Raw genomic sequence first — 13,243 nt, 5'->3', positions numbered from 1 at the left:
CAGTACTTCCTCATCATTCTGTCGCTCCTGATAGCGGAGTTCGGCGTGTGTCTGATGATCACCGCGTGGCCACAGTGTCTCGGTCTCAACCTGGACGAAACGACCATGGTCAAAGCGCTGCAGGGTAGCTACGGTGTCCCTGGGCACGAGCAGTTCACAGCCGCCATGGACCTGGCGCAAACCATCTTCGAGTGCTGTGCCATCAATACGGCCATCAACTACGACACCTCCTTGTGGAAACTGCAGAGCTTGGGCAAGAAGGAACTCACGGTACCGCTGACCTGCTGTAGGCTGCAGAATCGCTACGAATTCTCCGCCTACCTGGACCCGATGCCGATGAACTTGACCCAGTGCCAAGCTCTGCAACCGCACGACTACGAGGGCAACCGACATCTGGATGTGAGTGTTGTGAACTGTTATGTCACATGACCTTGCTTACGCTTCTGATTTTCAGGGTTGTCTCCACAAGATCGAGGTCTGGTACCGGGAGCAGTACTTTCTGTTCCTGTGCGCTGGTCTCATTGTCGCCGTGGTCGAGTTCTGCGTCCTGCTCAGCATCATTCTCAGCTGTACGAAGCTACCGCGAAAGTCTGCTAGCATGAGCCCGGAACGGCTTCCTCCGACGGCAGCACTGATGCGACCTTCGGGACGGATCGGCGTCCGGGACAATATCTACGAGCGGGATTTACCGACGCCGATTCCGGTGCCGACGATCCGCGAGACCTACCTGCAACCCAAAGAGTACACCAAAGCGAGGCACGAGATTCCATTCAATACCGGATCGCACTACTATCAGATTTCCAAGAGCTATCTGGTGTAGCGGTAGATTGTGGTACCGAATGGGACGGCCAGATTTATTTAGACTTAATGCTAATTAGAGGCTAGAATAAGATTTCATGCACAAAAAGTGATGTTTGGTAATTTTGTTGCTTATAGATGACAATCCAATACATCTTAGAAAGCATTACTGAAAGCTTGGACAACAATGTAGTTATTGCCGGACATTCTTTCTACCAATGGAGAGACATGTTATCGTAATATCCATTTATTTTCAACAATTTGTACCACTTCCTCATTTAAAAATCCAACTTTCCGCCACCTCCACCCGCACTAGCGCACCCCATCCCCATCGACGCCACCTTCTTCTGACCGCGTTCATCCTTATCGTCACCCAACTCCGGCGGCAGGTGCAGCTTCTCGATCACGAACTTCCTGCGACGCAGCTTAAACGCCAGATCCCGCGTTTCCGGAACAAATGCTGCCAGCGTGTTGAGCGCCGAAATTTTCACAATATCCAGCAGACCGTGGTACTCCTTGAACACCGGATTGGTTTCCTTGTCCGAACCGGCGAACGACTCCAGTGCGATGCAGCAATCGACCTGATCGATCAAGCGATCGTACATGCGTTGTGTGTCACCTTCCAGGTGGTGAAAGAGGTGCGTCGGGAGGGTTACGAGGCAACAGGAAAGGGTGTTACGGACGAACGCTTTCAGGATGGTGAGGAACTTGACCAGGTCCGAGGGGAAGTTCTGGTCATACCAAAGAGGTGAACCAATCGAGTTAATGCAGATTCGCAGGAGATTTTTGTCCTTGACCTCGGAATTGGACTGATCGAACTGGGGTTGTTTGACTTTTAGATGGATGGCATCCAGGAGGGATTGGAAGCTGGGGTTGGTGAAGGCTTTTGAAAGGTTATCGGGACAATCAGTGCCATCCCAATAGGTGATGTCGTGTTTGGTCAGTTCGGATTCGTCGATTTGTTTGGACAGGTCGAAGAAGTGACCCAACTGAGTGCTGGATTTTTGCTCAAGGTCGACTACGGCTAGTTTGTTGTAGCGGAAGGCGATTCGCATGTCTTCTGGAGCTTGGTTCTGTGACGTTCGCTCTGGTTCGGTGTCTTCCACCGGGGTTGGAAGTTTTTTCATCTAGAGAAAAAAAAAGATTTTATGATGACAAGAAATACTGGTTTTGAGTCATACATTCTTACCAATTGCACTGGATCTTCCTCCAAAGAAGCAACGAATGTGGAATGACTGTTGACTAGGCCCTCAGCAAGAAAATATTTCGTCAGCACACGGGAATAGTTTGCATATTTGTCCTCCTCTGGAAATTCAAGAATTAGTCTTCCATTAATAAATTATTCCATTTCATGAACTTACTCAAGAATTAATTTGTTTGCAACTTCCTCGCTTTATGATCTTTTTTCTGTGATATTTGAACAATTGATCCGAGATATTTAATAGATATTTAATACTTTCTTCAACAGCCAAATCAAAAAATAATAAATTAATTTCACGGAGATTCTTTTAATATTTTTAATATTATTTACTTCACGGTGTCCTATCGAATTTATTGAAAACTTTCCTTCGAGAAGTCAGAAATAAAGTTTCAAATAAGCGGAAAATCAAATAAGTGATTCAGAAAAAAGAGGAGGACTGCAAGAGCAAGCAGATATTTCAGGAAATTCTGGGATTTCAGACAAGGATCTTTAATTCCTTCTTGAGATCAACCCTCAGATTGTCCCGGAATCCTACCACTTTATCAAGTTCCTAGCAATTCTACCTTGGATAAGACACGCTTGATGGTCTAGTGGCTACTGCTTCTGATTCGTACGCAGCAGGTCCTGTGTTCAATCCCTGGCCCGTTCCTCTCCTCCTACTTTGTATCTTTCAATGTACTATCTCTCTCTCCTCTCTACATACACAACTCATGTATACTCACATAAGCCATCGCTAGAACAGAAACGGGTTGAAAAAGCCGTTTCCCTTTCTTACCAATCTATCATGTAACGCCTACGAGTTATGCAATCAAGCGAACTCGCAAATTGGGCCGCAATATGTTCAGAGTAAAAATTACACTAATCTTTCACCTTACGCTTGACTTTCACGCACCAATGTGTGAACCATATCACACCAACACTCCGACATCCGCATGAATTTGTGCAGACGCGAAGGTATATTCGGTCAGATGTGGATAAAACCGATTGCAATCATCACTTCCTTCCCCTTCCCATAATTAACGTGCAACTTAACGTCGCAGTCGCCATTGTTGCCTAAAAACAGAAGATTATCAACACTCACACACGACAGATGCCTGCTAGTCCCCCGCAGAAATCTCATTGGTTCCTTGTGTGAGTATATCTGGTCTGGCGATACTGTAGTAGTATCCAAGCTCTAGCAGTTCTTCCAGGATTCCTGATTTCTCTTGCAGCTTTTTCTCCGTCAGGATTTCTTCCAGTGATAATGCTTCAAAATGCCCTAGCGTGATATCTCCCATAGTTTTCAAGAAATTTTCGTAAGATTTTACCCAAGGTTTATCCCAGTATTTCACCAGTTGTTTCTTCCAGATGGATATTTTTCAGATGTAATCGCGGAACTTTTTTTACAGTTATCCCAGGGATGTCTCTTGAATGATTTTCCTTAATTGCTTTCGATGTTCCTCCCGATATTTCCCCAGAAGTTTTCTCTCGATTTCTTTCAAGTTTCTGCAGGAGTTATTCCTAGGATTCCTACTGGAGTTCTTTCCAGAGTTTTTTTCTCAGGAGGTTCTCACGAGTATTCTGCAGAAGTTTTTATCTTCCAGAGGTTTTCCGTGTATAGTTTATTGCATTGTCAACTGGACTGCGACCTTGACTGCGACAGAGTGCGTAATCTTAAATAAAAGTGCGATATTGCATCAAATCGTTTCGGTGTCTTCAACGCACTTATTCATCATGAGCTAATAAATAAGTGCTGTGAAGACACCGAAACGATCTGACACCAAATCGCACTTTTATTTGAGATTCCGCACTTCCTCGTCGCACTTTTAACTGCGCAATGTGCAATATTGATTCTTGATATTCGGGATTTCTTCCGGAATTCCACCATGAATTTCATCAATACTTTTACGGGCGTTTTTCCTAGAGTTTCCTCGGGATTTCTCGAAATTCCTTCAAGTATTGCCTGCCAGAATATGTTTTAGAGCGAATAAGGTACACCGGGGCAAGATGAAACAGCAGATTAACATGATGTTTTCTAATGATGATAAACAGTTTGATCGTCATAACACATAGTTTTTGATTCAAACAATCTTTTAGCGAAGGATAAATTTCCAAATTGTATTGAAATCTATATCAAAACTTCGTGTTTCATCTTGCCCCTCCCGTTTCTACTTGCCCCGGTGTACCTTATCGATCATGAAGTTCTTTCTACAATTTATTTTGTTGGTTTTACACGCTTTTCCAGATGATGGTTTCTTTTAGAAATTACGTAATAAGATCTTACCGAGTTTTTTCTAGGAGTTTTTCTCGGAACACCAGTTTTTCCTGGAATAACCTATGGAATTCCTTGTAAGAAATTTCAAAAAAAATAAAGGGATTCTGGTGGAATCTTGCGAGGAACTCCGGGTAGAACTGTTTGAGAAACCCCGAAAGGGACTTCGCAAAGAATTTCATGAGTAATTGGGACATTCAGGAGTAATCTCAGGATAAAATTATTCGGCAACTTTGGCAGGAATTCTGAAAAATCTTGGAATGTTAGCTGTAACAAATCCCTAGAGGAACTTCTGCAAAAATTCTGGCAAAACTGTTGGAAAGCTATCAAGCTCATTGCCTACGATTTCATCCTGTGAAGGGCATGTTTATTGTGTAAAAGGGAGGGGGGTTCTCATAATTGTTATCCTTCGTTAATTTTTAGTTTAATTATTCACTCGATATAAATCAACTTGTGAAGATCGCTTAACCGAATCGCAAAACTTGACACTTTGGGAACACTTCTGTTCTTGTTTGTCGGATTGGAGTTACTGTGGGGTGTTCATAGTTGGTGGTTTATAGTCTGATCAATCATAAGATTATTTCGTGTTAGTTGGGTGGTTAGGTTGCTTGTATTTTGACGATTTTGGTTCGATCGGAATGACTATTCATTCGTGTAGAACACATTGCGGAGCCAAAATCAGAGTATTGAATAAACATAATTTCGTGCCACGAATTGCTTTAGGAATTTTATCAAGAATAACTTTGTATGTTGCGGTAGGAATTTCTCCGGAGATATCGCACGGAAGTTTTCCGGGCATTCCTCAAAGAGTTCTACCAGGAATTTTTCTAGAGTCCTTCTGAGGATTTTGTCAAGGATTCGTCCTGTGATTTCTCAAGAAATTCCTCCTGGGATTTATCAAAGAATTTCTTTAGCGTTTTTATTCAGGGTTCCCTCCAGGATTAGGCGGACGCTGTCGTTAAAATCTTGTATGAATTTCTTCCAAAATAGCTCCATGTGTTTTTTTTTTTCACAAATTCCACCAGGTATACGGCCTGAAAATCTACGAAGGTTTCTTGCAGAGACTTCTCCAGTAGTTTCTTCATAAATTCTACGAGGGATTATTTAAATAATTTCTCAAGCGCTATTTTCTCAAGAATTTCAACAGAAATATGCCCAATAATCATTTTCGATTAATTTCCATGGGTTTCTTCTGAAATTCCGTCGGGGATTACTTCGGATTTTTTCTAGGGTTTCGTTTAGACAATCCTTGAGAAATTTCTTGTAGGATACCTTCAGAATTTTCGAATTCTTTTGCTAATTCTTCCAGTGGTTTCTTTAGTAAATTTCCGAGAGGTTCGACCACGTTTTTATTTAAGAATTCCATTGAAGGTTATTGGCACGGTAAAGGCTGGGTATGCTGCGCAATTCAGATCCCATTGTGATCCACTAGCCTATGCCCAGCAACTCCTATCCCTACCTCCACGCGGTACCGGCTGGAAACTATGAGCAACCTTAGGGAAAATCGGGTAACCAACCCCGGTGGGAACTTTGGTCGTAGGCTGACAGGGAAGGGGGTGTTTGCTTCGGTAAACCTGAGCGTCTGTTCTCCAGGAGGAGCGGCTCACAACAGCGTCTGATCCCCATGTTAGGGGCGGCTGATCTACGTCCGAGTGCCAGGGAAGGACTCTAAGCTCAACTGCGCACTATGGTCCTCCGGAAAGTAGGGAGTTGGTGTCAGGCCGGAAAATCAGCAACAGAATAATACGAACCGAGACCAACGGCAACGACCCCAGCGAACAAAGAGGACTTGCGATTGGAAACTCGGTACGTGGAACTGCCGATCTCTCAACTTCATTGGGAGCACCCGCATACTCGCCGATCTACTGAAGGACCGCGGGTTCGGCATCGTAGCGCTGCAGGAGGTGTGTTGGACAGGATCCATGGTGCGAACGTTTAGAAGTAATCATACCATCTACCAGAGCTACGGCAACACACGCGAGCTGGGAACAGCTTCAATCGTGATGGGTGATATGCAGAGGCGCGTGATCGGTTGGTGGCCGATCGACGAAAGAATGTGCAGGTTGAGGATCAAAGGCCGATTCTTCAACTTCAGCATAATAAACGTGCACAGCACACACTCCGGAAGTACTGATGATGACAAGGACGCATTTTACGCGCAGCTCGAACGTGAGTACGATCGCTGCCCAAGCCACGACGTCAAGATCATCATAGGTGATTTGAACGCTCAGGTAGGCCAGGAGGAGGAATTCAGACCGACGATTGGTAAGTTCAGCGTCCACCAGCAGACGAACGAAAACGGCCTACGACTCATTGATTTCGCCGCCTCCAAAAATATGGCCATACGTAGCACCTTTTTCCAACACAGCCTCCCTTATCGTTACACCTGGAGATCACCACAGCAGACGGAATCTCAAATCGACCACGTTCTGATTGACGGACGGCACTTCTCCGATATTATCGACGTTAGGACCTATCGTGGCGCCAACATCGACTCCGACCACTATCTGGTGATGGTCAAACTGCGCCCAAAACTCTCCGTCATCAACAATGTACGATACCGGCGACCGCCACGGTACAACCTAGAGCGACTGAAGCAACCGGATGTCGCCTCAGCATACGCGCAGAATCTCGAGGCCGCGTCGCCAGACGAGGGCGAGCTCGATGAGGCCCCTCTAGAGGACTGCTGGAGTACAGTGAAAGCAGCCATCAACGACGCAGCCGAGAGCACCATCGGAACGGAATCGACGGAACGAATGGTTCGACGAAGAGTGCAGAACGGTTTTGGAGGAGAAGAATGCAGCGAGGGCGGTAATGCTACAGCAAGGGACTCAACAGAACGTGGAACGTTATAAACAGAAGCGGAAACAGCAGACCCGCCTCTTTCAGGAGAAAAAGCACCGCCTGGAAGAAGCGGAGTGTGAAGAAATGGAACTGCTGTGCCGTTCCCACGAAACACGGAAGTTCTATCAGAAGCTCAACGCTTCCCGCAACGGATTCGTGCCGCGAGCCGAAATATGCAGGGATAAAGACGGAGGCCTCTTAACGGACGGACGTGAGGTGATGGGAAGGTGGAAGCAGCACCTGAACGGCGTGGAGAACGTAGGCACGGGAGCTCACGGCAGCGAAGGAAACGACGACGCCAGTGCAGCGGAGGACGGAAATGAACCAACTCCCACGCTGAGGGAAGTTAAGGATGCAATTCACCAGCTCAAAACCAACAAAGCAGCTGGTAAGTATGGTATCGCAGCTGAACTCATCAAGATGGGCCCAGAAAAGTTGGCCACCTGTCTGCATCGGCTGATAGTCAGGATCTGGGAAACCGAACAGCTACCGGAGGAGTGGAAGGAAGGGGTAATCTGCCCCATTCACAAGAAAGGCGACCATTTGGAATGTGAGAACTTCAGGGCGATCACTATTTTGAATGCTGCCTACAAAGTGCTATCCCAGATCATCTTTCGTCTGTCACCTAAAACAAATGAGTTCGTGGGAAGTTATCAAGCCGGCTTCATCGACGGCCGGTCGACAACGGACCAGATCTTTACCGTACGGCAAATCCTCCAGAAATGCCGTGAATACCAGGTCCCAACGCATCACCTGTTCATCGACTTCAAAGCGGCATACGACAGTATCGACCGCGCAGAGCTATGGAGAATCATGGACGAAAACGGCTTTCCTGGAAGCTGACTAGACTGATTAAAGCAACGATGGACGGTGTGCAAAACTGCGTAAGGGTTTCGGGTGAACTATCCTGTTCATTCGAATCTCGCCGGGGACTGAGACAAGGTGATGGACTCTCATGCCAACTCTTCAACATAGCTCTGGAAGGTGTGATGCGACGAGCCGGGCTCAACAGCCGGGGAACGATTTTCACAAAATCCGGACCATTTGTGTGCTTTGCGGACGACATGGACATTATTGCCAGAACATTTGGAACGGTGGCAGAGCTGTACACCCGCCTGAAACGCGAAGCAGCAAAGGTCGGACTGGTGGTGAATGCCTCAAAAACCAAGTACATGCTGGTAGGCGGAACCGAAAACGACCGGATCCGTCTGGGTAGTAATGTTACGATAGACGGGGATACTTTCGAGGTGGTGGAGGAATTCGTCTACCTCGGATCCTTACTGACGACTGACAACAACGTGAGCCGTGAAATTCGGAGGCGCATCTACGGGCTCCAGAAGAAATTGCGGTCGAAAAAGATTCACCCACGCACCAAATGCACCATGTACAAAACGCTAATAAGACCGGTGGTCCTCTACGGGCACGAGACATGGACCATGCTCGAGGAGGACCTGCAAGCACTCGGAATTTTCGAGCAACGCGAGCTAAGGACGATCTTCGGCGGTGTGCAGGAGAACGGTGTGTGGCGGAGAAGAATGAACCACGAGCTCGCTGCACTTTACGGCGAACCCAGCATCCAGAAGGTGGCCAAAGCCGGAAGGATACGGTGGGCAGGGCATGTTACAAGAATGCCGGACAACAACCCTGCAAAGCTGGTGTTTGCAACTGATCTGGTTGGCACAAGAAGGCGTGGAGCGCAGAGAGCACGATGGGCGAACCAGGTGGAGCGTGACTTGGCGAGCATCGGGCGCGACCGAGGATGGAGAGCGGCAGCCACGAACCGTGTATTATGGAGAAATATTGTTGATTCAGTTTTATCTTAAATTTGATGTAATACTAAATAAATGAATGAATTGAAGGTTATTATTACGGATTCCATTGAAAATTCCAACAGGTATGTGTCAGTGATTCATCCAGAAATCCTCCAATTATCCTTTAATAGATTTTTGAATTATTACTATCAGGCAAGAATTCCTCAAAAGGCATATATGTACAGGAGTTCATACAGCGATTCCTTCAAGGTTTCCTGCAGATTTTGCTCTATATACATTAGCTAAACATGTATCTGGTATTTCCTCTCGGGATAATTCTAAGAATTCCTTCACGAATAACTTAAGGAATTTATTCCAAAATATTTCATAGGGAATTCTACGGGAGTTCATTTAGAAATACCTCAAGGTTTTTTTTCTATGGATCTTTACAGAAGCTTATTATTTCTTCGGAAATACGTCCAAAGATTGCTCATTCCTTCAGATCTACCTCTAGGAATTCAAGTAAGTATACTTCATGAGGTTCCACAGGCATCAAACTGAATATATCTTCATAAACTGCTTTAGGCATTCCATCAAAAAGATCTCCAAAGACTTTTCCAAAATTTTGGGATTTCTTCAAGAAATTCAGCAAGGGATTTCTTTAAAAGTTGAATCATGGAGAAACTCCCCTAAACATTTCTTTAAAATTCGGGAAATTCATTCACTGGTAATTCCAAGAATTCCTTGGGAAAATACCTAATAATCCTGCTGAAATTCTTACAAGGATTTTTTTAGGAATTACTTCTGTGATTCTGTCAGAAATATATCATGGGATTACTTCCGGAATTTTTCCCAGAATAAAAATAAATGGAAGTTTATTAAAGAATCTCTGAAGGAATTTCTAAAGAAATCGCCGGAGGACTGTCCGAAGGAATCCCTTGAAAAATTCTGATGATGCCTTTGGAAATTCCCAGAAGCAATTCTTTATCATTTACTGGGGATACTTCTTGCATCGGCGTAGCTAGATTTTTCTTTTTTTATCGCTCATTCAGCTTGATAAACAAAAGAAAGAGAGGGACGAAAGAGGGGAGCAGTGCTTTTCTTCCATCCTTCTCTTTCTCGCGTTTGTTTAGGAGAGTGAGTAAGAAACAAGAAAAAGCTGGCTACGCCAATGATTCCTGCACAAAGATTCTGCAGCGAATTCTGAAAATACTCCCAAGATACCATTTCAATTCCTAGAAAAAGAAAAAAAAAGTCTTGTGAATCTTTTGGAGAGATTCCTGGAGAAAATAGGATTCCAAAGGAAACTCCGAAAAAAGTCTGCAGAAATAGCAGACAAAGGTACTGAGTTTTTGTAGAAATTCGTCAATAAATTTCTAAGAATCCCTGGAGTAATTTCGGAAGGCATCCTTGGAAGAACACCTAGAGATATCTGTGGAGGAATGAATAACTTAATTTCTTGCAAATTTACATTTCTGAACGAACTCCTGAGAAAACATCTGAATTTCTAATGGAAATACAAGAGGACACCGACTAGAGGAAACCGACAAGAGACTACGACTATTTTGAGAAATTTCCTGAAGAGTTCCAAAAGAAATTCCAAAGAAATACTCCTGAAAAAAAAAAATCATGATGAAAATCCTACAAGAATCTATGGAAAAATCACTGGGGTAATCTCTGCAGAAATTTTGAATAGCCAATTCTGATTAACCATCCCAAATTACAATTCCATTGCTGATTAGATTTGTTTAATTTTCATTAGGGTTTTACAATCAGTAGCAAAAATAAAGCCGAGCCGTTTTTTTTTTTCAAAAATCCATCATATTCAATCTTCTGTTACTTTGGCAGTTATCAAAATTTTTGGCTAATAATATCACCTCTTCATCATCACTATATAAATAAAGTATGGTCAAAATTGCAAATTAATAGAAATGATATATTTTGAGTTATAATAACTTTTGGGGAAAAGTCGTTTTTGGCTATACTATTTTTAAAATCGGTATTTTAGAGAAAAATTGAAGAAGCGTTATGAAAATTTCACTGCAGTGTTAGAAAACATAGGAAATGATGTGGTCAAAGTTCGAACAGTTTTCATCCAGTGGTTTGCGCTACAGCCATCGTCAAGGTTGAAGTATCAATTTGGGTGCCTACAGTTTTCACTCCGTATTGACCATGCTGAAATACCGGTGAAGAAACAAATAGCCGAGGTCAATTTATTCCATCAATGTTAAGATCTTATAGAACTGAACAAAACTCAAAATGTCACTTGGGATGACAGTACCGAACTTTACTTTTCTAAAAGGTCTTGAGAAATCCCCAGGAAATTCTCTCTGAATACGAGTAACATTAATTGCATAATTTTTGAGTCATCTGGAACCGTTTAGACAAAAACAGCCTCGCTTAACCCTATGCAGCCGGAGGGGTCAATATGACTTCAGCGATGAAACCGAGCATAAGAAACGTGTTCGATGCCACCTCTCGTTTCGATGCGACCTCTCGTTGCAGCAGCTAAGCAAAACAATCCGGCTCAGACGGTTAAACAGGACAGGACATACGCAGTTGAAATGGAACGAGTCCTCCTGATTTTTTTTACTTATTTGTTTAAAGCAAAGGTTGACTAACGAAAGGGTTGATGTTTTCAATAGTTTACTTCCTAAAAATAAATAGTGTTCTCTAGTAGTATCGAGCCGTAAATAAATTTTTGATGCATTACTGCATAAACATTGGAAATTCATTACAAAATATCTGAGTCATTGCTTGCCGAAATTCAACTAATTTTCGTTACATGCTAATCATTGATGCTGTGCCCCCATATGGTGCACGTTATTCATCAATTTATAAGACAATAAATTGGAAATGCTATCGGTCGCAACACAAATATTTCAGAAAATTCCTAATACTCTCATTTCTGGTTTTGCGCGATGGATGCGTCCACGAAAACTTCGAGAAATCGCGCAAAAAAAAAAATGACCAGAATCGCGTAAGAAAGTCGTGAGCAAAATAAAATCGCGTAACAAAAGTCGTGTAAAAACAGTGTATAAGGTTAATATCTGAAACAATTAGTCCAGTAGCACATTTCAAAATGTAGCTCAATATTAACAAAAATGGGTTGTTTATGTTCAAATACTATCGAATTTGTCACTGTGAAATTGTAATAATTTAAAGAGAATCGGATCAAAGAGAGCCTCTCTTTTGCAGATTGGACCTTAAGATATGTTTGTCGCCGAATATTGGAAGTTATGAACGCGAAAATATCTTTAAGTTAACTCACCGATTGCAATGATCGATCCGATGGGAAATCCCCCGCCGAAAACGTGATCCAACGATGGATTGCCCGACGACAGAATGGCTTGCCCACTGTGCAGCGAAGCGCGCGTTCCCTTGATGGTGACCGCTCCGCGGCGCTTTACAAAGCTCGACATTTTCAAATCGGATCTAAAACGGGAGAATTTATTGAAATCAATGGAAAACGGCAGGAATTTCAAGCATCAACCAACTACAAACGCTTCCGATTACGAACTGAAGTGAACTGATACGGATGTAAACAAAAACAAAGTGCACGCGATTAATTTGTTTGGCTGACAGTTCTCAAATGGTGGGTTGTTTATGTATTTCGTTCCCAATCTCGCCGCATTTGATGCGAGAGCGTGCGCGTTTCTACGCCGCATGTGAATGCATCGGAGCAGGCGGGTTTCTCACTTTCCTTGCGCTAAACATCACGTTTCCAGCGATGTTTTGCGTACGGTTTTTGTCTTCGTTATACATGATAGTTGATGCAACAACCATCGTTGATGGATTCCAATAAGAAAATCGAAACTGTTCGAACAGGAATATTTCCTACGTAAATTAATTTCCCTTTAAAATCAGACGTAATGTTCACAATTAAACGTTACACAATTTTCATGAATAGTGAACAATATTAGATGAGTTGTGCTTCACCTAATTGGACCCTCGAGTGATCGTGCAGTTGTGTTTTGTACAAAACGTTGAAAAAACCTCGCTTTTTGAAGTCAGCATCAGCGTGCTGCTGGCACGTGGACAACCACGCGAGTTCCGGAAGGCTAACCAAAGGAACTTATGCCATTTTCGGCAGCTTCGTTCTCTTCGTCATGGTAAGTTTTAAACTCTTTTAAATTCAAAATTTGACTGCAAACTCATAACAACATGAAGTTTTAGATACTTTCTAAAAATCAGTAAACTTGTTTCATTTACATGTAACAGTGTGAAAACTCAAACTTAAATCAATTTTAGCTTGAAGAAACAAGACTGTCATTGTGCTTCGCGCTACTATTGTAAGCTGGGTTAAGCACATTCATCAGAATGGATCTGTCTGACTGCCTTTTGATTTATAATTTTCATTTATAGTTGAAGTCTTACCCCATCGCTCATCGAGTAAAA

At 43.3% G+C, this 13,243-nt stretch overlaps 2 protein-coding genes across 2 annotated transcripts in view; one reads left to right on the top strand and one right to left on the bottom strand.

Annotated features, from left to right (window-relative positions):
* The window catches only part of LOC109402159 (CD151 antigen), a 42,913-nt gene extending 41,987 nt beyond the window's left edge, over positions 1-926 (top strand). Inside the window, exons 3-4 of the mRNA XM_019674788.3 lie at positions 4-399; positions 455-926. Of these exons, the coding sequence (XP_019530333.2) occupies positions 4-399; positions 455-820 (762 nt within the window). The 3' untranslated portion in view covers positions 821-926. The remainder of the gene's footprint in view (positions 1-3; positions 400-454) is intronic.
* A 103-nt stretch (positions 927-1,029) lies between these two features.
* On the bottom strand, positions 1,030-12,308 carry LOC109426439 (elongator complex protein 4). The gene is made up of 3 exons (XM_019701949.3): positions 12,117-12,308; positions 1,988-2,103; positions 1,030-1,925 (listed from the first exon to the last, which is right to left on the bottom strand). Exons 1-3 carry the CDS (start codon positions 12,265-12,267, stop codon positions 1,077-1,079), a joined length of 1,116 nt encoding a protein of 371 aa, XP_019557494.3. The 5' UTR covers positions 12,268-12,308; the 3' UTR covers positions 1,030-1,076.
* Positions 12,309-13,243: the final 935 nt, after the last annotated feature.

The sequence above is a fragment of the Aedes albopictus genome, chromosome 3 (genome assembly GCF_035046485.1).
Source record: "Aedes albopictus strain Foshan chromosome 3, AalbF5, whole genome shotgun sequence".
Taxonomy (NCBI): Eukaryota; Metazoa; Arthropoda; class Insecta; order Diptera; family Culicidae; genus Aedes; species Aedes albopictus.
This window is presented reverse-complemented; position numbering and strand designations above follow the sequence as displayed.

Bases quoted from the DNA above. Each gene is read 5' to 3' on its own strand.
- LOC109426439 (XM_019701949.3), bottom strand. From the start codon at position 12,267: ATGTCGAGCTTTGTAAAGCGCCGCGGAGCGGTCACCATCAAGGGAACG. The intron at 2,104-12,116 runs GTGAGTTAACTT...TTGAATTTCCAG, and splicing joins CGGATCGATCATTGCAATCG to AGGAGGACAAATATGCAAAC. The intron at 1,926-1,987 runs GTAAGAATGTAT...TTTTTTCTCTAG, and splicing joins AGGAAGATCCAGTGCAATTG to ATGAAAAAACTTCCAACCCC.